Source organism: Arvicanthis niloticus, chromosome 8 (assembly GCF_011762505.2).
Source record: "Arvicanthis niloticus isolate mArvNil1 chromosome 8, mArvNil1.pat.X, whole genome shotgun sequence".
NCBI lineage: Eukaryota > Metazoa > Chordata > Mammalia > Rodentia > Muridae > Arvicanthis > Arvicanthis niloticus.
Window position 1 is genome coordinate 52,901,769 of NC_047665.1, and position 23,171 is coordinate 52,924,939.

Sequence of the window (23,171 nt, forward strand, 5' to 3'; positions counted from 1 at the left end):
TCCTCCTGAGGCTTAGCATTTTCTTTACCCTTAGAAGGGCTGAGTCAGCACTGCAGTTCAGAAACTGACCAGCGGCCTTACCCATCTCTGTGGGAATTCAGCCTGTGAGAGTCTAGCACCCTAAGCTGTTTGCAGAGCCTTCCAGTTCTGCCTTTTCTTCTTCGCTGCAGCCGTCTGACTCTGTGTTTGAACACTAGATCAAAGAAATCAGCTGGGGAGACGTTGGAGGTTGGACGGGACAAGGAGGGTCCATTCTTGGGACGAAACGGTAATTTTAAAATTTTAACTCTTGGACAAGTTTTTTTTGTTTTGTTTTGTTTTCATTTTGTGCGTACGAGTGTTTTTGCCTATATCTATGTACTACATGAGAGATCAATGGGTCACCTGGAACTGGAACTAAAGATGGTTGTTAGCTGCCATGTGGGTTCTGGGAACCAAAACCTGGTCCTCTGCAAGAGCAGCAAGTGCTCCTAACTCTTGGGCGATCAGACAGTAGTTTACAAAGAGGGAAGAGGAACGTTTTAGAGAGAGTGGTTGGGTGAAGATTCCTAATAAAGCTCGGACACCCATCTGCCATCGCCCCCTTAACCTCAATTGTATTTTAGGGAGCTGAGAATTAATCTCAGTGCTAGGAACCAGAGGGCAGATTAGCGTACACATGTAGCTCAGTGGTTAGAGTGTTTGCCTAGCAGCCGTGAGGCCTCAGGTTCAATCCCCAGTACTTAAACAGAAGGTCAGTACCCTGTGGCCCTTTCTCCCCATGAACTCTCTGTTTCCATCTATTTGAAGAGCAAAACAATGTGTGGAAAGCTTTTGTCTCACTCTGGTGTTAAGAATGAGTGATGATTACGAAGGTGTCTTAGTTAGGGTTTCCATTTCTGTGAAGAGACACAATGACCAAGGCAACTTTCATAAAAGCAAACGTTTAATTGGGGCTGGTTTATAGTTTCAGAGGTTTAGTCCACTATCATCATAATAGGAAACATGGAAACATACAGGAAGTCAAGGTACTAGAGAAGGAGCATCTTGAACCGAAGGCAACCAGGAGAGATTGGCCTTCTCGGACAACTTGGGGAAGCTTTCTTCCTCAGTGGGTGAGGCCTGAGCATAGGAGGAGACCTCCAAAGACCACCCCCACAGTGACGCACTTCTTCCAACAAGGCCACAGCTCCTAATAGTATTGTTCCCTATTGGCCAAGCATATCCAAACCACCACAGAAGGTGTCATGAACTGTGCCGCTGTGCCAACAAGCGCTTATTACAGCCTTCTGGGGGAAGTATGGCTTGTCTGGCTGTAACAGACCTGAGCCATACAGTGACTCCAATCTCATTTGAACAGCTAAAGAAATCTCCTGATCAATGCTAAAGTAAAATGTTTTTCTGATTCACAAAATCCTTCGTTAGCTATGTATTTAGGATTAAGGCAGTCTTAATAAAGTGTGTTATGTCAGATGTAAACTCATATTATCTTTGGTTATTTCCAGGATGCAGGTATCAATACCAACTACTATGGTACTTTGCATCTGTCATATGGAAAAGAAGTGACTTTTAGGATTTGGGGTTTTATGTCATTGTGGCTAATGTCTGAGAAGAATCAAGTCAACTACTCTGCTTGTTTCAATATCAAGGCTTCTAGAGCCAGATAGACAGACGGGGATTCCCCAGGGTGGCACCCCCAGCCTTCTGGATCGCTTCTCTGTGCCATGTGCTTTGGGTGGCAAAGCCTCAATAGACTGGAGATTATGCAGACAGACTCCCTGGGCCCCTGTAGAGAGGCAGCCCAGCGGCCCAGGTGTGCTTTATGGAAGGCAGCCCGTGCATCTCTCTGAGCAGTGTGGGAATGAGCTGACAGCTTGAGATACTTGCTGATGATGTCAAGTTTGCCATGTTCACTTGCTACAGTTTTCCATATTGGAAGAGCTTCATTTTAGTCTACCAACAGTATAAGCATTTAGTTTTTTCTTTACATATGAAAGAAAGATTATGGGTGGTTGTCAGATAAAACATTAGAGTGGGGCATACACAAGTTTCCTTTGCTTAGTAGTGTCCCTGCTGACTTGCTGTCATTTAAAGTAGGTGATAGTATAGAAATGGAATGTGGGTGGATATGGTTTTAAAGAAAAATAAATGGTTATCTGTATAAAGGTTTTATTTATATGTGTGTGTGTGTGTGTGATTATGAATGTGTATTATATATAATTTATATATCTTATATTATTTAATATATATTACTTATACATACATATATATTAAATACATTATATATGAAATACATACACACATATCTACATATACATATATGCAAAGGTATGTAATTTGGAAATGGAAATTTCCAAGAATAAATGATTACTCTTAAAACTGTAAGCTAATATGTATTTTCTTTTTTCTCACAAGCCAGTACAATTTTTTCAACCTTTTTGAGAAAGAACATTATGTAGCTCAGTCTCTTCTGGAATTCACTATATTGCTTATAGCCTAGGATGGTCTTGAACTCAAGAAATTTCCTACCTCCAACTTGAATATTAGAATTTCAGGTGTACACTGCCACATCATTCCTCCGGAGTGGCACTATTTCCATCTGTTTGTCTGTCTGCTAATTTATTTATTGCAGTTGTATGGATTGAACTTAGGGCAACCATTGAGCTAAGTTCCCAGCCCTCCTACTTTTGAAAAATGCTCTTTTAGGACATGACACTTTGCCACTCCTGCCTTAAGCAGGATACTCCAGGACTCTACTGTCCTGGTGCTGTCTAGGGAAAGTAGCCCCACTGCCAACTGCACTTTTCACACCATAGAGTTCAGACATGAGTGAAAGGTGGGAGAAGAGACCCCAGCGGTGGGTAGGATGATTTTAAGAAGTTTGGAAGCTTATGGGTGTACCTCTCTGTCTGTCTTCAGCACCCTACCCGGAAAGTACCTGAAGAAGATAGCAGAACAGATGCATTTCCATAGCATCAATGCTCTCCTGATCATTGGCGGATTTGAGGTACGCTATTGTGTGTGTCTGTCTCCCTGCTTATTAGTTCTGGAAGTGTGATTAGTAGCCCGGTGTTTGCATCACAGATACCCCATCTTAATGGCTATTTCTTGGGAACTTGGGTTTTAATACGGACCCCGTTGCCCTGAAATACAGAATAGCAGGGCAGTGAGTTGTAGCATACGATTAGCCCAGTTCTGGTAAAGTAAATTAACTGAGCTCGTCCATTCTGCTGAAAATCATTTTGATGCTTTCTGATTTGTTTTCAATCTGTAGATATAATTCCATATTTGCCATTTGATATATACTGCTGATTTAGAAAGAAAGGAGGTTATATGGTTAATGTTTTGCTTCAGATTTTTCTTTCTTTTTCTTTTTTTTTTTTAAACAAAAATGTCATATATTAGATTGTAGTCCTTAATTACAACCTATCCGATGGGGACGAATGTTAAAGAAATCTTAAAGAATTTACCTAAAGAAAGATAGGAACTTCACATAACCAGACTCAAAATTATAAGAGTTAGTCTTAGTACTGTATGCTAATCCCCCTTCTCCCCTCTACGCCCAGGAAGCTGCTTGTCCTTGTCTGTGCTCATAACTCTTTTGTGTTGGTTCTTCTAGTGGTACCCGGTCTCCTTACTATGTACTCTGTGCGTTGTATACTTCCCGTGCTTGCTCGTTCCTGGCCACATGCTGTCCACGCCCTTCTCTCCCTCCCCTGGCCCTGCAATCACACAGACTTATCTGACAGGCCTACCTGGGACTCCTAGAGCTGGCAGCTGCCCGGGAGAAACATGAGGAGTTCTGTGTCCCCATGGTTATGGTTCCTGCTACTGTCTCCAACAATGTGCCGGGTTCCGATTTCAGCATCGGGGCAGACACGGCTCTGAACACTATCACAGACGTAAGTGTGGGTGTGCCAGCAAAGCAGGTGCAGCTGACGCTAACCCGAGGCCTGGACCCTTTTATCTACCAGTATCCTAGAAATAGACTTTTACCAATTGACTACTTAAATATTTTTGTTTCAAGAAAGTACATTTTAAAAGTTCCTTTTTGGATTCTGAAAGTGCTTAATGTAATTGCCCCCACCTCAGTTTTTCTCATGGTGTCTTCCATGTAGCTGCGAGCATGACTTGATTCCGTTACCAAGACCTGTGGAGTGACAGCCCATCCTGGCTCAAGCCATGCTAGACCACTGTGTTTTCTGATCAGATACTCAACTAAATGTAGGGTTTTTAAGTTGTGGCCAAATGTAATTTTCCTTAAGCCTGTATGACCTCTACTTGTTGCAATCCTGTGTCCACCATTGTCTACTTGATATTTAAATGTAGAAACTGAACCAAATATTTCATAATGTTATTCCATGAACCAGCTATGGACACTTCACTAGGTTTTTGGCAATGGTTGTTACTGTTATTTTTTTCCCCCTCTATAAATTGGTAATCTTAAAAATTGTGTCAAAAATATTGATGCTTTCTTATTTTTCTTTTTGCAAAAAAAGTAGTTACAAAATATACACACACATCTTAGCGTTGCATTTATAAATTATACTTGTTAATTCCTATGGGAGTTTAAGATTACTAAGTCAGAATTCTAAAGTTTTAATCAGTAACCTTCAAGTTATTTGCCCTGGGAGACCTAATTCTTATATATAATTTTGTAGGAGTTTGTTTTCTCCTAAGCTCCCGACACCAAACTCATTTCTAGTACTGGTAAATAAAAGCCCCAATGCTTTTACAATAAAGCTTACAGTGGTAAGTAACGCTTAGCACTGATTTCTTGCTTTTCTGAATGGCCATTCTTCCTTCTGCTTACTGAAGCCAAGTGCCTAGTGTCTGCTTTGTCTGTTCCCGGTCACTAATACCTCCCATCTGTTGCATGTGCTGTCTGGTGACTGTCATTTATTGCTTCTGTCAGTCGTGGTTGATGGATTCGATCTTGGTGGATCTGTTGTCCTTTGTGATTGGAAAGATGGGTGTCTGTCACAAAATGGATTGGGATCCATGGCTTTGTGCATCCCAGGTGCTAAATTACAGTATACAGTTTACATCAAGGTATTTATAGGGGAAGCAATTAGGAGTATCTTTTTTACAAGCTCTTTGTCATCTAAGCAAGAAGCCTATCTGCAGGTGTATCTAAGCAGTAGCCCGTGGACAGAATGTGCCCGAGAGCAACTAGATATCAATGTGGCTTAGTCAAAAAACAAGCAAGTAAACAACCAACCAACCATAAACTCATTTAAAGTAATATGAGACTTATTTTGGTAAGTTACTTTTGAAACTGTATTCTGTGGCTTCAAAGGTGAACTTTGAGGATGATGACAGCATCCTGTCAAAACATTGAGTGGTTGGACAGTCTTGCATACTGTCATTTGCAGTTTAGTGGGAGCCTGGACAAATGCCAGCCAAGGTGGGTAATTTATCTCCTTGTGGAAAGGTTATCTATTCCCTCTTCCTGTTACTCCCTTTAGAGGGACTTTGTGCTATTTTTTTTCTCTTTAATTTCTTTTTCTTCTTATTCATTTGCGTTTCTCAAAGCCAGTGGTAGTATGGGAGAATGAGAGCTGAATGGGAGGTAGGTGGCCATTCCTGAGGGCTTCAGGCTGGCTCATGCGTGGTAAGTCAGTGTCTTTTTTTTTTTTTTTTTTTGGCTGCTGCTCTTTGTTCTCATGCACCAGGGAGCTGGGTCTTCTCAGTTCTATGATCTCAAGGTGGGTGGCTGAAGCCGGGCCGGTTGAGATAACCTTGGTGAAGGTTTTTGTTGCTCTGGAGCCAATAGCTGTGTGAGGATGATACAGAGTTCCTTCGTGCGTACGTCCTGAGGATAGAAAAGGTATGAAGGAAAAAGTGTTAATTCTAATAGTTTGAAGTCGGACCTGAATTTACTAGGCCACATGGTGAAAGAAAGCTGTCACTGTGTCTAGGGAAAGAGGACCTGAGGGGACTCTACCTGAAACACCTCGAGCTGCTGGATTTAGGAAGGCCATGGAGGAGAGCTGACAGGGAGTTGATAGCGCCGCCTAACCTTACTGTGTCACTTGAAACAGGTATCTGAAAGAACAGGTATCCAATAAGTCACTTGTATCTTCACTCATATCTGTTTCTAGAGGATAATAGCCTCTTACCCAGCCTGGATAATATGTCACAGCCTTGGATAACATGTCCTAGACAACAGTTCACAGTTCCCTTAGGTTTGGGGGCAGCAGGAGTGGGGGCTGGTAGGGAAGTTCTCAGCCTTTCCTGGTTACGCATCTAGTGGACAGCTGCTATGAGGAAGGACATTTTGCCTCATCAGAGGTAGGAGAGGAGTTCCTCATGTGTTATGGGTGGACATCAGGAATGCTGCTCACTGCTTTACAGTGTTGGGGACTGTCCCCACCACACGGACAACTGGGTCTCAGAATACCTACTGTTTTGAGGTGAGAAAGCCTGAGCTTCTCCTGTCTGATCAAACACTGTTGCTCTCGAGTGTTGACCATTGCCCTCACAAATTCTTTTCTCCCCACCAGCAATAATACTCAGATAGAAGTGCGTCCCTTGGTCCCTTGAATGTGTGTCTCAGTATGTGCAAGGTAATGGATGAGTTTTCTGGGCTGCATGTCAAAACAGGCGTGTCAGAAGTCTGATGTTGGGGTAATGAGTGAGGATCTTCAGTGGGACTTGGTTCTATTCTTGACCATCAGCATCAAGCTTTGTTCTACTCAAAAAAATGCAACCAAGACATGCTAACTGGGAGCTGCCCCTGAATGCCAGGATGGTTACATGACTATAGCTCTGAGGGAGCCCCAAATTGTGAACACTAGGATATAGAACATTGACCATCGGGCCTTGTAACTGTGTACCATCCTTTGTTGCAGCATGGTCAGTAAAAATGTCTAAGGTAGCTTTATTCGTGTATTCAAAGTTGCTGCTGCCCCCTGTACGATCTACAAGTAAGACTTTCTGGATGGTTTCTTCAGCGTTTGCTACTTTTCTTGGGTCGGGTTTCCCTCCCTGAGCTTCACTTTCAGTTGGTTAGAGAACAAAGAAAGCCCTTGCAACAATATAGCCATCGCCAACAATATCAGAACGAAGTTAAGACATTAACCCCTTCCATTCCCACCTACCCTTCTCATACTCCCCTGACCCCTAATCCCCCTCCTTCAAGCCCACTGGAAAGGCTCTGGTCTGTCAGGCATATTGCCTACTCCCCTCTGACTTCCAGTGGGAGGCCTCTCAAAGACACTGCTTCTTTCTGTACAAATTATCCCTAATGAATACCTAGCAAAGATGGTCCTCAGCAAATAGAAATATTTTCCTGGAAAGAACTGAGGAGCCTAGTAAGTGTGTGGGGTACTGACCAATGGGTGTATACAGATGGTTTTCACATTAGGCGCCATTTTGAATGCAATCAATTAGCACAACATGGCTGAACTGAAGCACATGGAGAGCAACCAAAAGACTCAGCGCCAACTGTGGGTAGAGATGGAGGCCTGGTTGTGTTAGAAATGAAAGAAACCCTGTCACTGGCCAGTGTTGGCTGCCCTGTCTGACCTATTGACTGACATACCGAGGACTAACACACCCCAGGTCCATGATCCATTGTCCAGAATCCTTGGAGCACACAGGTTTTAAATGTCAGGATGATTCGGTTGCAGGAAGAGGGTATAGAACATGCAACATTTATCACAGCTGCCTTGCGGGGAGGCAGAGTCCCATGCCATACTTAAATAATAACTCTGCAGCAACCTGTACTGATGATTATATTATACTGAAAAAGATAAATAAGATTCATGGGTCAGACTTGCCATCCACAATGGTCTAAAATACCCTACATACTCTGTTGGGAGCTGCCTGGATTCAGGAACTGTGGGTGAGTAGACCTGTACCTTCCCACTAACCTGGCTTTAATATATGAGGCAGGTATTGGAAACCTCTGTATACCAACTGGTAGCCTTCTTTGACATTTTTAATTATTACTTTGAAGCAGTGCCTGGGGTTCCAAATGATTTAATTTGCTTCATGTAAGCCAAAGGCCCAGGAAGGATGTGCCCTCTGGGAGAGAGACACATATTTCTAACAGGGAGGAGAGGGGCACACAGATGCCGGTGTGGGTCCTGGGGTGGACCTGCAGGTAATGTAAAGTGCATGCCTCTTTTCCTGTCAGCCATTGGCGGTGGTGCAGTGAACCAGCTGCATTGGTGATACCAGTCATTTGATGTTATCCTGGCAGCCCGGTGCTCCTCCCCCACTCACTCTCCACCTTCACCTAAAGAAGTGTTGGGATGGGCTTTGCGCTGAAAGGCCCCAACCTCATTTTCTTTCCCTGCCTCCTCTGTAATGCTGAGGAAGGAGCAGCAGTTCCATCTAATGACTAACCCATGATGCACTCTGTTCCCTCGGCCCGCTGCCTGCTTTGCTGCCTGCTTTGTACCACCTTGACTCACCACTTGTGTCTTCTTCCTGCGGGACAAGAAGGACAAGGCTGAGGGATGCACCTAGTGGCCCGTGAATAGTTGAAGCATGCCCTGCGCCTGCTCAGATGCCAATCCTGGCCTCTCATGGGCTCTGCTGACCCATGTGGACCAACTTCCCACTGGTTACTTGGTTCCTTCCCTGTCACATCCCTGGAGTTACTGTCCACGCTCAGTGACTTGGCAAATGATGTACCGGCACCTCGCTAACTGCCATGGCCCTGCTGCTTCAGGGTCTTCACGGTGCTGTCATGCTATCTGAGGCTCGAAACAACCACGAGGAGTTTTGCATCCCAATATGTGTTTTGCCTGCCACTATTAGCAACGATATCCCTGGCACAGACCTAAGTATCGGTTCTGATACTAGCCTGAATGTGATTGTCCAGGTAAGAGACCTTCTGCTTCAATTCTCACTTTCCTTTGCCTGAACTGGGTTTTTTCTTCTGCGCTTAGCCCTCCTGACAGCTCAAACTCCCAACTTGTAGTCTTTAACCTTCACCTGTCTGACCTTAACTAGAAATTGAAAAAGATACCCTTTAATGTTTTTCAGAGGGAATAAGCCAAAATATGTCTTTACCTTGGTCATACCTTTGGTAATAGGATAGTGTTTCCTAGTTTCTCATGGTGAGAGTCCTTGTCTTTTTTAACTCAACATAAAATGCTCTATGCAGGCCTCTCTGTAGTGTTTCTGTACCATCTGAGCAGGAGAGCTGTGGAGATCACATCTTTTAAAGTCAGCTGCTTCTGTCCAAAGTCCCATTGTTAGAGTTGTGTGATGCCGGGGGAAGGTTACTGAACAAGTGTTAGGAGTGAGCACAAGGATTGCATCTAGTTACCCTGTAAGTAAGTATAAGAATCCCCAGAGTAAGCATGGTCTGGTCGATATAAATGCTCAAACTAAGGAGCCTGAGGCTCACAAAGACTTCCCGGCAGATGAAAGGCATTCCAGGAGACAAAGTCACTCTCTGAGAGGAAGGTGACTTCACCTGCTGCACACTGTGTGGGAAGATGGACCAGCAGGTGCTCGGTGTGGTACTGGTGTCTACATTGTAACACAGGTAATGAACTGAATGCATCCTCCTTCTGAGACAGGAGGATGTCTGCTAGCTCCCAGAGTCCTTTCCAGTTATCTAACAGCAGAACGGACAGTGGCCAAGCATGTAGGTTGACTTCTTATTATTCTCAGTTCTTTCCCCCTTGACCCAAAGGCAACAAGCTGATCTCTTACTTAGTGTTCACATTCAAGTTGGCGCTAGAACAGTGCTTCTCAACCTGTGGGTCGCAACCCCCCCCAGGTGGTGTCACGTATCAGATATCCTGTATATCATATATTTACATTATCATTCTTAACCTTAGCAAAACTACAGTTACAAAGTAGTAAGGAAATAATTTTACGTTTGGAGGTCACCATAACACAAGGAACTCCATTAAAGCATCACAGAGTTAGGAATGTTGCAAACTACTGCTTTAGAGTTTACAGTGAGTTTTAAACATTAGAGAGATTCCTTATATCCCAAGTTCTTTCCTCTACGTTAAATTACTTGGCAGGAAAAAGGGGGAGGTGCCCAGTTGGACCAAGCATCCGAATCTTCCACTAAGATCTTAGCATGCAACTATTAAATAGATTGACATACTCTAAGTATGTCCCTTGTAACCTGTCTGTTGACATAGCTCATAAGCAATGTGGAAGCTCCCCTGACCCCCTACTCACCCTCCCTGGAGTCTAATGACTTTGCATGTTAAATAGAATCACAAAAAAAGCCTGTAAATTAAACCCTAGTCACTGAATGCCTTAAGGCCCGGACACAGTCCTGAGCTTTCTCCTCTAAGCACCTCTGTTGACAGGTAGGAGTCCTGGATGACCCAACATGCTTCAGCTTAGACACTGGCTGGAACCACATTGGCTTCACTGACAGGGAAATGGGGATCTGTCAGTTGTCTCTGCCAGCACATAGTAGGATTCCCCCTGCCTACTGTCCAGCCCCTTCCCTATCTGGCCACCTGAGTTCTCCACTAAGTACTCTGAAAGAATACAAGTTATGGGGTCAGGTGCAAAGAGGGAAGGGAACCTCTTGCCTTATAAATAAGACATGATTGCTCTCACATTAATTATTATAACTCTCAAAAAAAAGATCTAGCTCTGTGACGGACTCCACCTTACCACCTCATCCTTCAAATATGTTTTTGAAGAGACAAGTTTGTGTAGCGGACTGGCCATGATGTTGGAACTGTAGCTTGACATTCTTTGTCCAGCAGCACTTCTCACAAAGGTTCCCCCCCCCCCATAGAAACACCACTCTATGCCCTTGGAGTTCAATGAACTTGCCTACAAGGCAGTTGTAGCACAAGAGGCATGAGCCCTAAATGGTTCCCCTCTTGGCCAAAAGTCAGGGAAGCCCCTCCGTGTGTCACCAGCACATGGCAGATGGCCTTGGTATGCTGGCTTTTGTTTATGTCAGTACTGCTTTTAGTACTTGAGTGAGACAAGGCAAGGATGGCTTACTATTTTTAGAAGGAGCTGATGGAAGTCTTCAGGTGCACTCTGGGTAATGAAAGAGTTCTGGAGAGGAGTAAGCTCCAGGCAAAGGCAGACCATCCCAAACTCCTGTCTTTTTTTTTTTTTTTTTCAGCCAGGGGTAAGCAGAAAGCCTGGACTCTATGTCCATGTCAGGTTTAGTCTAGTTTGCTTATGTCTCATCAACAACCCGTTTGAATCAGAGCATAGAGATCTGTATTAACAGTCCTTGGGACCAAAAGGTTCTTGCTTAGTAATATTCTTGAATCATTAAGTGACTGCAACATGTTTTTATGAATTAGTGAGCAATGGAACGGTCATTTGGAAAGATTAACGAGGAACATTAACCTGTGTAGTTTTGTTCCCTTGGGGGACTGGGCACCTACCTCAGCATAGCCTTCCGTTATGATCTGCAGTCTTCCTTCACTTGTCGAATAGCTCTGTAACAAAGACCACACAGTGAGCCTTTCAGTACTTGAGTGTCACAGAGAGATGTTCAGTACAACATGGATTCCCTCTTCCTTTGCTACATCTCTGTTTCTAGAGAACCCAGGGCTTCCCACCCACCAAAGCACATACAGGAGGATTCAGTAGAGAAATTACAGATTGGAATGTTTTTCTTAAAACGCATGTTTGGTCATAAGCATGATGACCTGTTAACTATAACTCAAAGTGATGTAAAAATTTCCGAATGGCCTTTTTGACTTCAGTGCAGACCCACTTCCAGTATCCCCTAAAGATCTGTGACTATTGCAGTCCCAGGGCCCCTTCACCCTCATGAGGTCACTCTCCTCTTCCATTCAGACTGTTGATGGGTAGGCCAAGTAGCTCAGGCACTTTTCTTTTCAGTGTTAAGCATCTTCTGTGTTGGTGGTACAGCTGGCTGGAACCTGGCTCCCATTCGATCTGCCCAGGGTTCCTGTCCTCCAAGGACTCAATCTGGAGAAGAAATATCCAAATCTAATAAGCACACTTTACAGGAAGATGTACTGGGGTGAAGAGAGGACATGGAATCATGAGAGCCCCCCACCAGAGGGACTGTCCAGTCCTGGAGGTCACATAGTGTCTTCCTGAGGAAATGGCTTTCTAACTGGGTCACAGGTTGCAGATAAGAGAGCAGGAATGAGCCTGAGTGAGTCACTTACAGTTGTTGTAATACATGTCGGTATACTTGGTGTTAACCTAATAGCTGTTTGTTCACAACTGCGAGGGGCAGAACTCGTGGAACTGAAGTCAAGGAGTGAGCTCTAAGGGAGAGGTTGTCCCTGTATCTTCTGCTTTCGAGACCTGTGTCCCCGGCAGATCAGATCATGAACCCTAACCTCTGTTGCATCGTCTCAGCTGGCACAAAGTCTCTCCATTGTGTAGTTTCTGTGCCCTGGCTTCTTTTACCCTTTTTACCATGACATGCTGACAACTAAGACTCTTAGATGATCCAGAATAATCCCACCTCAAAATGTACAAAAGGAGTTCCAAGGAGTATGAATGGAATTCCTTCAGGGGCATCTATATTTATTTCTTTACTGTGCCTGGAGACTACTGTGTGAAGTTCCAGGGAGGCTCAAGAGAGCAGCATATCTCTGAGCTAGGACAGTACCTAGAGCTGGGAGCTGGACAGGGTCCTAGGGATTGACAGGGCTGTGCATCCTATAGAAAGGCTTTGGGGCATACTTACAGGCAGTGCTGAGGGGTTTTGAAGAAGCCAAGGGCACAATCAGGTTTGGATTTCTGTATAGATTTCAGTTTCCTCAGAAGAGAACACATGTTGAGAATGAGGTGAAAGGCTTTCACGGATTTCTGAGGAAATGATTGGCACCTGCACTGCTGCCATGGGTGTGAAGCAGTGGGTCGTTTTTAGCTGTCCTCAGTCCTAAATCTGGGTCCTTTTTGAGAGTGGTTGGCAGTACCTTTCAATATGAGAGTGCCTAGAAGATGTCTCTGGGTGCCTTTTTGTCTGAGAAGCTGTTCTCTTTGGACAAAGGTACCCTTTATGAAAGACCCAAGGATATTCCCAAGATAAACGGCACGAAGAGATTCTCACAACAAAGTATCAGAAAAGTAAAGAGAGCAAATAGGAAGTTGGATAATCAACATTCCCATAGAAATATAAATTCACATCAGCTAAATATTAACTTGTAAAAGAAAAAATCCTTTCAGCAAAGACATAGTCAAAGAGCACAGGAAGTGAGCTGACTTGAGTGACTAGTCTCCAGGGTAATGGCCTAGCCAGGGCCCCGCCTCGGGTGATCACAGAGATTCTGACAGGCTGCATCTGAGCAGTTTTGCCACTGTGCCTCTTTGTAGCCAATGCTTGCTTCTGCACGTGCACTCGGGTTTGGTGGAGGGACATGCTGCAGCTTGTGCTGGAGAACAGGCCCTGGGCTGGTGCACATGTGGCACTGGCCAAGGTCCTGGATTCAAATGACGAATCTCTGTGTCTGTAACTAGACATGTGACCGCATTAAACAGTCGGCCAGTGGGACCAAGCGCCGGGTGTTCATCATTGAGACCATGGGCGGATACTGTGGCTACCTGGCCAACATGGGGGGACTTGCAGCGGGAGCTGATGCTGCCTACATCTTTGAAGAGCCCTTTGACATCCGAGATTTGCAGGTACATCAATGGCTGCATGACATGCATGCTTGGCTCCCACAACACTTCAGCAGTGCTGCGTAAACAATCTCATTTACTAACTCCCCATTAGTTTTTATGAAGGCCGGAGATTGGTGTTGCAAAACATTGCAAGCTGTTCATTTTTCAGTTGCCAGCGTCAAGTCCAGATGCTTGCACTCAAGTTCTAGGAACTCTTTGGCTAGGTGACCCTGACTTTCTAAGGTTGAGGGCCCTTCATTTGTGTGTGTGTGTTGATTAATTCATTTATTTTTATTTTGTTCATGTTAGTATTTTGCGAGTAGGTGTGTATGTGCACACCCTCAGGAGACAGAAGAGGGTGATAGATCCCATAAAACTGGAATTAAGGATGGTTGTAAACCATCATCTGGGTGCTGAGAACAGGAGCTGGGTCTTCTGCAAGACCAGCAAAGTGCTCTTAGGGGGCTTAACACACATACAGTTTCTCTCTGTCTCTCTGTCTCTCTCTCTCTGTGTCTGTCTCTCTTTCTCTCTCTCTCTCTCACACACACACCCACACCACTCTGTTTATATATGTGTATGCATTTTTAAATGATTCATTATTTTGAGAATAATGAAATGTGTTCCCAGCATTTGATATAAATCATTTAAAGAGACTTAAGTCCCTGATGTTTCGAACAGCATCCCTTAGGCCTTTTGAAATATTGCCATTTTCCTACGTTTGTTTCCCATTGTTATGATACAATATCCAGGCCAAAGCAACTTAAGGGAGAAGGGGATTATTTCACTTCACTGATAGTTCCAGGTCATGGTCTGTATAGATGTCAACATAGCTGGACCTTGAAGCTGTGTTGGGAGCCGACTTTTAGCAGAAAGCAAACTGTCGAGGACCGCACTCTGCCTGGCTTGGCAGCTACTGTGTTGCAGACCATTCTGTCCCATGCTTTGGGGCTAAGTGCTCTGGTCAAGAGAGAGAGTGGGGATGGAGGGGCAAGAGATTCGAAGAATGGAGACAAACCAGAGTGTGTAGTCAAGTCTGGTTACGCCTTTATTTCCCCTATTCTCCATTACAAGAAAATCCTGGGTATTTATAAGCACAAGCAGGAGAACACAGGTGAAGACATTTTACCACGTGCACCATGCAGCTGGGGTCACTAAACAGCAAAACAAGCTATGTGGGATAAACAAGGTGTTTGTCAGAGTGTGCTCAGCTGTTGTAGGCTGTTGAAAAACAAGTCTATCAGGGTATGTGGTTCCAGATGGCTGCAAAGATGATCTAGCCGCTTTCTGCTAAAAGTCGGCTCCCAACAAAGCTGCAAGTCACATGTAGTCAAAAGCATAAGGAGAACACATGCATGTGTTAGTGCTCAGCTTAGTATCTCCTGCTTATAGTTCAGAATCCCCTTTCTGGGGAATGGTGCCATCCACAATGAGTGCCTCTTCCCACCACAGTTAACATAATCAAGATAATGCCCCATAAACATGCCCATAGACCCAGCCTAATCTAGATAGCACAGAGACTCATAGGTGTTTATGGGTTGTACCAGGCTGACAGTGAACACTAACCATCATAGTCATGAACATTAAAAAATAATGTATGAATTAGGCAAATGTGTAGAGTAAGGACTTTAAAAAGGGAAACCTAGTTGGAGGTGGGACAGTATTTCATTTACTAATACATGTACCCAGTAGCCTAGCCATACCTCTTACACATTCCGTGTTTATCTGATTTGCTAACGATACTGTCATGTTTCTCACCCACTGGATCCTTCTGCACTGTGATACCCCCAAAACATTTAAAAGCAGCTGATTGTGCTTATACATGGTGCTGCATTCCAGCATACATGGTGTTACTGGAGGTTCTAAATAAGTGTACTATCTGATCAAACAATCTTTTCTAGTCCAACGTCGTGCACTTGACGGAGAAAATGAAGTCCAGCATCCAGAGGGGCCTCGTACTCAGGTAACAGAAAGGGGTTCTGTTCTTCCATTTTAGGTGTAGGTTCTTGGACAGAAGTTGCCATGTGATTTGAACCCCAGTGGGATCTTTCCTTTGCTACTGATTCTGTGAATGGCAAAGCAGCACAGGTTTCTTTAGAAACCTGAATTGTTAAAAAAGACAACCTTTTACATTTTATTTTTTGTTCTATAGCCTATGGGTTATTAGTTTCAAGATGCCTGTCTCTCATATTCTTAAGCCCCCCCCCCCTTCCCGGGCTTTATGAGGAAAGGGAAATCTTCAGACTCAGGGTAGGAGCAGACAGATGAAGGAGGCTGATGTGGCAAATGACTGGGAGCCTGGAGCCTTGAGGCAGGCTGGCTGACTGGAGCTCTTCTCCAGAAAGCCCTCAGCCCCTCTCCACAGCCCCGAGTAAACACCACATCTTCACATCTGTTCCAGAAACGAAAACTGCAGTGTAAATTACACCACTGACTTCATCTATCAGCTCTACTCAGAGGAGGGGAAGGGAGTGTTTGACTGCAGGAAAAACGTGCTGGGACACATGCAGCAGGTAGGCCATGGAACAGGTAGGCCGAAGTCTTCCATGATCTCTGAGCCTCAGGGGTCCTCCTCAGAATGGTATCATTCTGTGGGAAGTGAGCATGGATTAATTCTGAAGTTCTTGTAAGCATGCAGAACTTTCAGTTGTATGGAACACCATCACCAAGCCTATGGAGGAGACATTCCATGCTCAAACCACAGCAGGACTTTTCGAGGAAAGATTATCTGTCAGCTTTCATATAGCTGAGAAAGAACAGTGGTCATTGGAAAAACTCCGATTACTTTGTTGAGTTAAATATCAGCATTTAATAAGATTTCAGGTGGGGTTTCAGACCAGTAGTATTTATTTGATACTTTCACCAAATCAAGATCATTTGGAAGGATAGAGCTGCTTCCCTCCCTCCAGGATTACGAACACTTCTATTCATTGTCTTCATTGTTTTTCTTTTATACTCTCCATTTCTGTCAAGTGAGCATGCCCAGGTCACAAGGTTGGAGGTCAGCGTGGGGGTCAGTGGTCCCATTGTTGTATATTTGTTGGCCTTTGTGCATTGTAGGGAACTTTTTAATCTTCATCTATTTGTGTGTCTCTGTGTGTGCATGTGTATGTGTGTGTTACTCATGTTTATATATGCACCTTTTAAATTGTGTGTGTGTGTGTGTACATGTACATGTGGAGGCCCAAGGTTGACATGTGGAATCACCCACACTAGCTCTCTCACATTACTCAATCTGGAAGAATTTCAGTCAAGCTTAGAGCTCAGATACTGCTTATTTTGCTAGTCAGTAAAGACGCCCACTTCGGGGAACTTTTAAACTAGAAGCCACTAACTTATTCATGAACCGAAGGGTTCATGAATTCTTGAGGTTAATGTGAGTAGGAATATGTATATTCTCATTTTTGTGAATCCACAGATTTTGATCGGTAAAAGAAGTTGTGATTCATCCCTGGTCCTAGAAATGAGCTGGGGAGATTGGGTAAATAGCCCTTGCTCTGCAAGAATGAGGACTAGGATTTGAATCTCCAGCATCCACATTATAAGCTAGGCATGGGTGCCCATGCCTGGAACACCATTATTGGGGTGTGAGGTAGATCCAGAAAAGCTGGGCGGGCAGGCAGGCTGGGCTAAATGAGGAGCTTCTAGTTGTGAGAGACCTTGTCCGAAAGCCAGTTGTTGGGAAGCCATAGAGGTAGACCCCCTGATATGGTGCTCTGCCCCCGCACATGTACGTGTAGAAGAACACATCTACACACTCAGACACAAATAGAGACAGCAACACAAAGAACGACAGCTTACTTATTTAGTTGAGACCACCACAAAGGCTATGTAGCAGGCTGAGGTCAGGCTCCAGAATTTACAGACGTGTTTCCCTCCTGTCCTAGATACACAAAACCAAGCCATGTTTGTAGGTCTGTAGGTTTGCACACCACATGCATCTTGTTAAGTTTGGGTATTTTTTTTTTTTTCATTGTTTTCTTAAAGAAAAAAAAAAAAAATCGGGAGAAACTGCTGTGTGACTTATATTCATAACTTGCCACAGGGGGGAGCACCTTCTCCATTCGATAGAAACTTTGGAACCAAAATTTCTGCCAAAGCTATGGCGTGGATCTCCGCGAAACTGAAGGGGTCAATGGGCACAGGTATGAGAGAATGGGGCAAATGGGAAAGATGTCTCAGCAGCCTCCTGAGAACCCTGTTGTAATAGCTCTGGTGTTTTTCCTTCTTTAAATCTGCCATTGAGATGTCTGGGATACCATACTATCTCTCTTTGACTGTGAATATTGAATACCATTTATGATGTCCAGAGGTTACAATTAAACATAATTAATAAAACTATTTTATTTCTACTGCTAGGGATGTGTGACAAGTTGTTTGGTAGCATTCTTGTTAGCTAGGGGATTGCCTGCATGCCATTAGCAAGACTATACGATAGAGCTTTTATTTATTTCTGTAGTGTCATGAAACACGTTCAAAGTCCTTACACTTAAGCTAACACTTACTTGTTCATTGGTTTGATTGATAGGCAAGTTACATAGGGGCATGGGATATGCACAACTGATTGGGAGGACTGTGTCCTGTTTTCCTTCTTCAAACCCTAAATACTGTCTTTCTTTGATACTTCTTCTCTCCTCCAGAGGTAACCTTAGGATTTGATGACAGCCATTCCCTTGATGTCTCATAGAATGTCACAAGCAAATGAATACATCCTCAGATGTATAGCTCAGTTTAGCTCAGCTTTCTAGGTTGTATGAAGGAAAGGCCATGGTGAACTTCTGAACTTGTGTGATGTCTTGTTCACACATTGATGAGGAGCGTGATGACCAACTAACCCTCATGTGTTTCCAAGTTTGCTGACTCAACATATGCTGTAGGGTCTGAGTCTTCCCCATCCCCACCAATACCTACCACAGATGTATGCTCAGCAGAGGTGCTGAGTTTGTCTCGGCGGCGGTCCTGTGCTCACTTTTAGGCACGCTGCTTTCCTTTATGTCCACCCGGCCCATGGCCGACACCCAGACCTCTCACATGTTGCAGTTCTTTGGGGGGCAGGGCATTTGTTTCAGTGATGGAAAACATCTGCCAGCTGTTTCCGCACTGTATTGTCTTTGTCAGGCAGCAGGGTCCAGTTTGACATTGAAGCGCAGGACTTCCTTCAGTCTGTCTAAGACAGGAGTTTAGCTTTCAGGATGTTTGGTAGACCCTTCCTGTGTCAAAACCTCTAGTTTCCTTTGTGGAAAGATGTGACTGCCAAATGAATCCACTCAAGCGTAATGAAGCTACAGGCTTTTTCCCCCTTTCAATCACTTCCATAAGTTGTTTTCTAGAACAATTTAAACTCATTTACATTTTCAGAAAACTTCCATGAAGCTTTTCATACTATTCCTGCTTGAGGCCTGCATTTCTAGTCACATGGCCTCTTCACATTGGCTATTTGGGGTCAGGCTTTTTTCTCAGTCATTATGGGTGTGATCTCCTCAGGATTGACCTATATGATGTCCACTGTGCGGCTTACAAAAGTGGCATCCTACAGAACAGATATATAGTTCCAACTGACCTTTAGTATTTTCAGAGACCCAGCTCTGGCTTTTTTTCCTCTTGATAATTTGTCTACATCATGTGATGCTGTTGTATTCTTTTCTTCTGCCTAGATTTCCATTCCCGGTTTGTCCTTGAGCTTTTATTACTAAAGTGGAATCTTTCTGCAACTTAAATCATATTTTCTTATTGGAACACTTAGTGATATACCCGACAAGCACTGTCTCCATTCCAGGAAGCTCTGCCACTGGGGGCTGTAATCCTGTAGGTGTGCTGTGTGTCTATGGCAGGTACAGGATTCCTCTTTGAGTATGTGATATTAAGGTAGGCTCCAGCAGAGTCCAGGCCTCTTTGTATCCCATCCTGGAGAAACCTTGAGTGTCTAAAAAGACACAGCTCAAAGAAAGGAGTGCTGGCAGTCTGGGAAAGACCCTGATCACAGTTAAAGGCCCCCTCAATAGATGGGACAGTGGTTTCTCAGGCATAATCCACATCCTGATTGGGCTTTGCACAGAGCTAGGACACTTCAGGACTCTGAGGAGCTGCAGTTCTTGCCACCATAATGGATTTGTTTTCTGATGTTTTCTCTCCCTTCACTGTCTGCGCCCTCCTATACTGTTTTATCCACTTATTCAATATGCTTAGTAGTTCTTAGGTTTCTTTTCTTTTGGTTTTATACTTTCACAGGGAAAAAATTTGTTAGCGATGATTCCATTTGTGTCCTGGGAATTTGCAAGAGAGATCTCCTGTTCCAACCATTGGCAGAGCTGAAGGATAAAACTGACTTTGAGTAAGTCAATGCCATGTTATTTATCTAAATCTTATCACTAGGAGAAATGAGAACTAGGAGCTTTGAGGAGAGATCATCAATGCTATCCTGGGTCCTGTAAGGAACTCACTATTGAACTGTCTTAAGTAGACATATGAGCTATTCTGAAGACAGTTAAATATACACAACACACATACACACAACACACACCGGGGTGGGGGTAGAAAACACAAACTAGGACAGATTTAAAAAACAGAAGGAATGGTTTCATCTGACTTATGGAAATTGCTCTGTGAAGCAGGTGAGGTGAGGTGGAACAGGCCTGCAGTCACGGCCTTGAGAGGCCCATTAAGGAGAGTCTTAAATTCAAGGTCAGACTGGATAACACTGAGTCCTTGTTTCAAAACACAAAATATATAAAGGGCTAAGGATAGTAAATTAGATGGTAGAGCACTTAGATAGCTTGGGCTAGTATTGGGCCCTAGGTTTAATCTCCAGTGATGCATATGCATACACACAGCCATATATACACAGGGACATGCATACAAACACTCTCACACACACACATACACACACAATACACTGGATATGGTGGTGCATACCTGTCATCCCAGCCATTGCTTGACCAGCTGAAGGCTTACCTGTTTAAGGCCACCCCGGCTACTTTGTCTTGAAATGAAAAACAGTTGCCTTATTCCATATTTATTTAAGTGACTGTACCACAAAGTCCATTTTTCTGGAGAGCCTATTCAAACGGTGCCCAGCAGTCTGTAGCAGTCAGAAGTTGTCTTCCAGCAGATGTAATATTTGACAGCTGATTTGTCTTCTTGACAGGCACCGTATCCCCAAGGAGCAGTGGTGGCTGAAACTGCGGCCGATCATGAAGATCTTGGCCAAATATGAGGCAAGCTACGACATGTCCGATTCAGGCAAGCTGGAGCCCTTGCAGCACCACCACCAGGAAGAACTATCGGCCATCTGATCTCGTTATGCCATCACCTGACCTGCACACTTATCTAGGGAAGCCTGTAATGTTCTCCAGGGACCATCCTTTTCTGTAACATAATTATTTATCAGCACTTTATGCAAGAATTGTTGACCAGGTATTGTCAGCAGTAATAATCAGAGAGCACCACTTGCCATAACCATTGACACAGCAGACCCTAAGACATAAAACCCAGCTTCACACGCTTGTTCAAGTGTCAGTTTTCTACTGTATGGGGTACTGTCTTGTGCTTTACCATGTGTGTGTCTTGTGGGATTAAACATTTGGTTACAACTCCCATGGTACTTGGTTTATTAAGTAGGAGCCTGAAACCTCAAGATGATTTTTTTCCCCATGCCACCGAAGGTTTCCTTAGCAGTTTCGTGGTCAGAGTTTAGCAGGGACCCTGCAAATACAAAGTCTTAAGAGGAGAGGAAAGAAGACACAGTGTCAGCCACCAGCTATGTGTCATTTAGTCAGCATGCACTCCTCTGTGGCTATACTGAAAGTCCATGGATGGTGTGTGATGGGTCAGGGGATCTGAGTTTGACCCTCATGGACATGTTACTCGCAGAGACAGACAAATCTCTTGAGTGTGGCCAGCCACCCTAGTCTGCTTAGTGACTCCAGGCCAGCAAGGGAACCTGTTTCGAAAATCAAGAGAAAAAACAAGGTGGATGCTACCTGATGAAGTCTCCTAGCCTATGCATATGTATGCAGACTATCTTTTCTCAGTCTCACCTCCACCCCTTCCCCCCAACCCCCAACTCACACACATATGCACACACTGGCCTGGGACCTAAGCATGGTGATTACCTGGCCTTAACACTGACAGACCATACATGTGAGAAGATTATTAACTCCAAGTTTATGATGTTAGTTATTTTAGGGGTAGCCTGGAATTTGCTTTGGTAGACCAGACCAACTTTGAGCTGGCAGAGATCCTACTGTTTCTGCCTCCCAAGTGCTAGGATTAAGATGTACTTCACTACTCCAAGCCAGGTTTATGATCTTTTCAAATCAGGTCACATACAGAATTTTAAAAGGACAAGTTTAAACTAGTGATTCTCAATTTCAACCTTGGTTGTACACCAAAGCTGCCAAGGTTCAGAAGGACAATCTGGTATCGGCCTCTTCATCAAAAGCAGCCAGCATGCTGGGTTTTCACCCTCTGGAAGATTTTAACTCGCTGTTTAGGGTTAATGATGGGGTCTGTGGCAAAAGCTCATTCACTCTACTCCACAATGCCCCTGATGAGCTGATCGGCAGGGCAAAGCAGCCCTGCCTCTTGTCACTAGTCTGTGTGTTCTCACTTCTGCCTAAAGGCATCCTCTAGATATCCACACAGCAGAAATAAGGAAATCTTTACAGAGAAAAAGGATGACTAAATGTTGTTAGTTGTGTTTGAGGATAAATAAATGAAACAGACGATCAGTTTTCTTTCTGTCCCAGTAAAGACAGGGCAAAAGCTTGAGGTAACAACGTAACCAGGCTTGTGGATGCTCACAGGATGGCTCTGTGGAGCTCCGCATCTACATTCTCCTTCAGGCCTGCGGGGTGACCACACAACCACCATGCAAAGCTCTACACTTCTTGTATTTATCCTAAATGATCTATTTGCTCTTAGTGTTTCTGTGTATGAATGTTTTGCCTACATGCGTGTCTGTGCACCAGATGCATGCATGCAGTGCTGGTAGGATCTTGAAGAGGACATGAGATCCCTGGAAACTTCAGTTCCGATGGTTCTGAGCTGCTATTTAAAAGCTAACAACCCAGACCTGGTCTCTTGCAAGAGCAACAAGTGCTTTTTAGCTGCTAAGCCATTTTTCTTAAATGAAGGTCTAACCATTAATTTTAATGTAGTAAGTTACTGTTTGAAATAATGACTAAAGCCCAGGCAGGCTGCAGTTGGTTTTTATATTTAAAATAAATGTTCTAAGCTTAGTAATGTTTCAGAAGTTTAATTTGTTCATTGTTGCCATTTAATGCATGATTAATGAATTTCTTCATGGTTACAGTATTTCCTTAAGAGTTTCTGCCCAGCTTGCCAGTCAATAAACATCTTTGGTTGGATTTTTATATGAATAACTATGATTTTTTAGAACAAAGAAACCAGTAACTCCTATGTGACCATCTACATTAAATTTAGCTCAGAGGCTCAGTTGTTAAGAGTCTGATTTCTTACATATACTCAAAGCTATGTGCCACCCATTATCTTATGATCCATGATGGGTCTTTGGCAATTTTTGAGTTCTCTGGTCCGAGGATAGCCAGGCTGTGTGTGCTCTTCCCGATGCCAAGGTATCTGCAAAGGAGATGACATATTAGACTGTTTTCTAT

General features: G+C 43.9%; 2 protein-coding genes across 3 annotated transcripts in view; one reads left to right on the top strand and one right to left on the bottom strand.

Annotated features, from left to right (window-relative positions):
* The window catches only part of Pfkp (phosphofructokinase, platelet), a 65,100-nt gene extending 43,971 nt beyond the window's left edge, over positions 1-21,129 (top strand). The window contains exons 14-23 of one of the 2 annotated variants that reach the window (XM_034509929.2): positions 198-268; positions 2,899-2,986; positions 3,729-3,881; positions 8,663-8,815; positions 13,393-13,557; positions 15,438-15,499; positions 15,938-16,049; positions 17,582-17,681; positions 19,765-19,867; positions 20,681-21,129. In XM_034509929.2, the coding sequence (XP_034365820.1) occupies positions 198-268; positions 2,899-2,986; positions 3,729-3,881; positions 8,663-8,815; positions 13,393-13,557; positions 15,438-15,499; positions 15,938-16,049; positions 17,582-17,681; positions 19,765-19,867; positions 20,681-20,828 (1,155 nt within the window). In that variant the 3' untranslated portion in view covers positions 20,829-21,129. The remainder of the gene's footprint in view (positions 1-197; positions 269-2,898; positions 2,987-3,728; positions 3,882-8,662; positions 8,816-13,392; positions 13,558-15,437; positions 15,500-15,937; positions 16,050-17,581; positions 17,682-19,764; positions 19,868-20,680) is intronic. The other variant, XM_034509930.2, reaches the window with a different exon arrangement.
* A 1,647-nt stretch (positions 21,130-22,776) lies between these two features.
* Positions 22,777-23,171, bottom strand: part of Pitrm1 (pitrilysin metallopeptidase 1) — a 32,745-nt gene continuing 32,350 nt past the window's right edge. Inside the window, exon 27 of the mRNA XM_034509927.2 lies at positions 22,777-23,136. Coding sequence (XP_034365818.1) covers positions 23,043-23,136 — 94 coding nt within the window. The 3' untranslated portion in view covers positions 22,777-23,042. The remainder of the gene's footprint in view (positions 23,137-23,171) is intronic.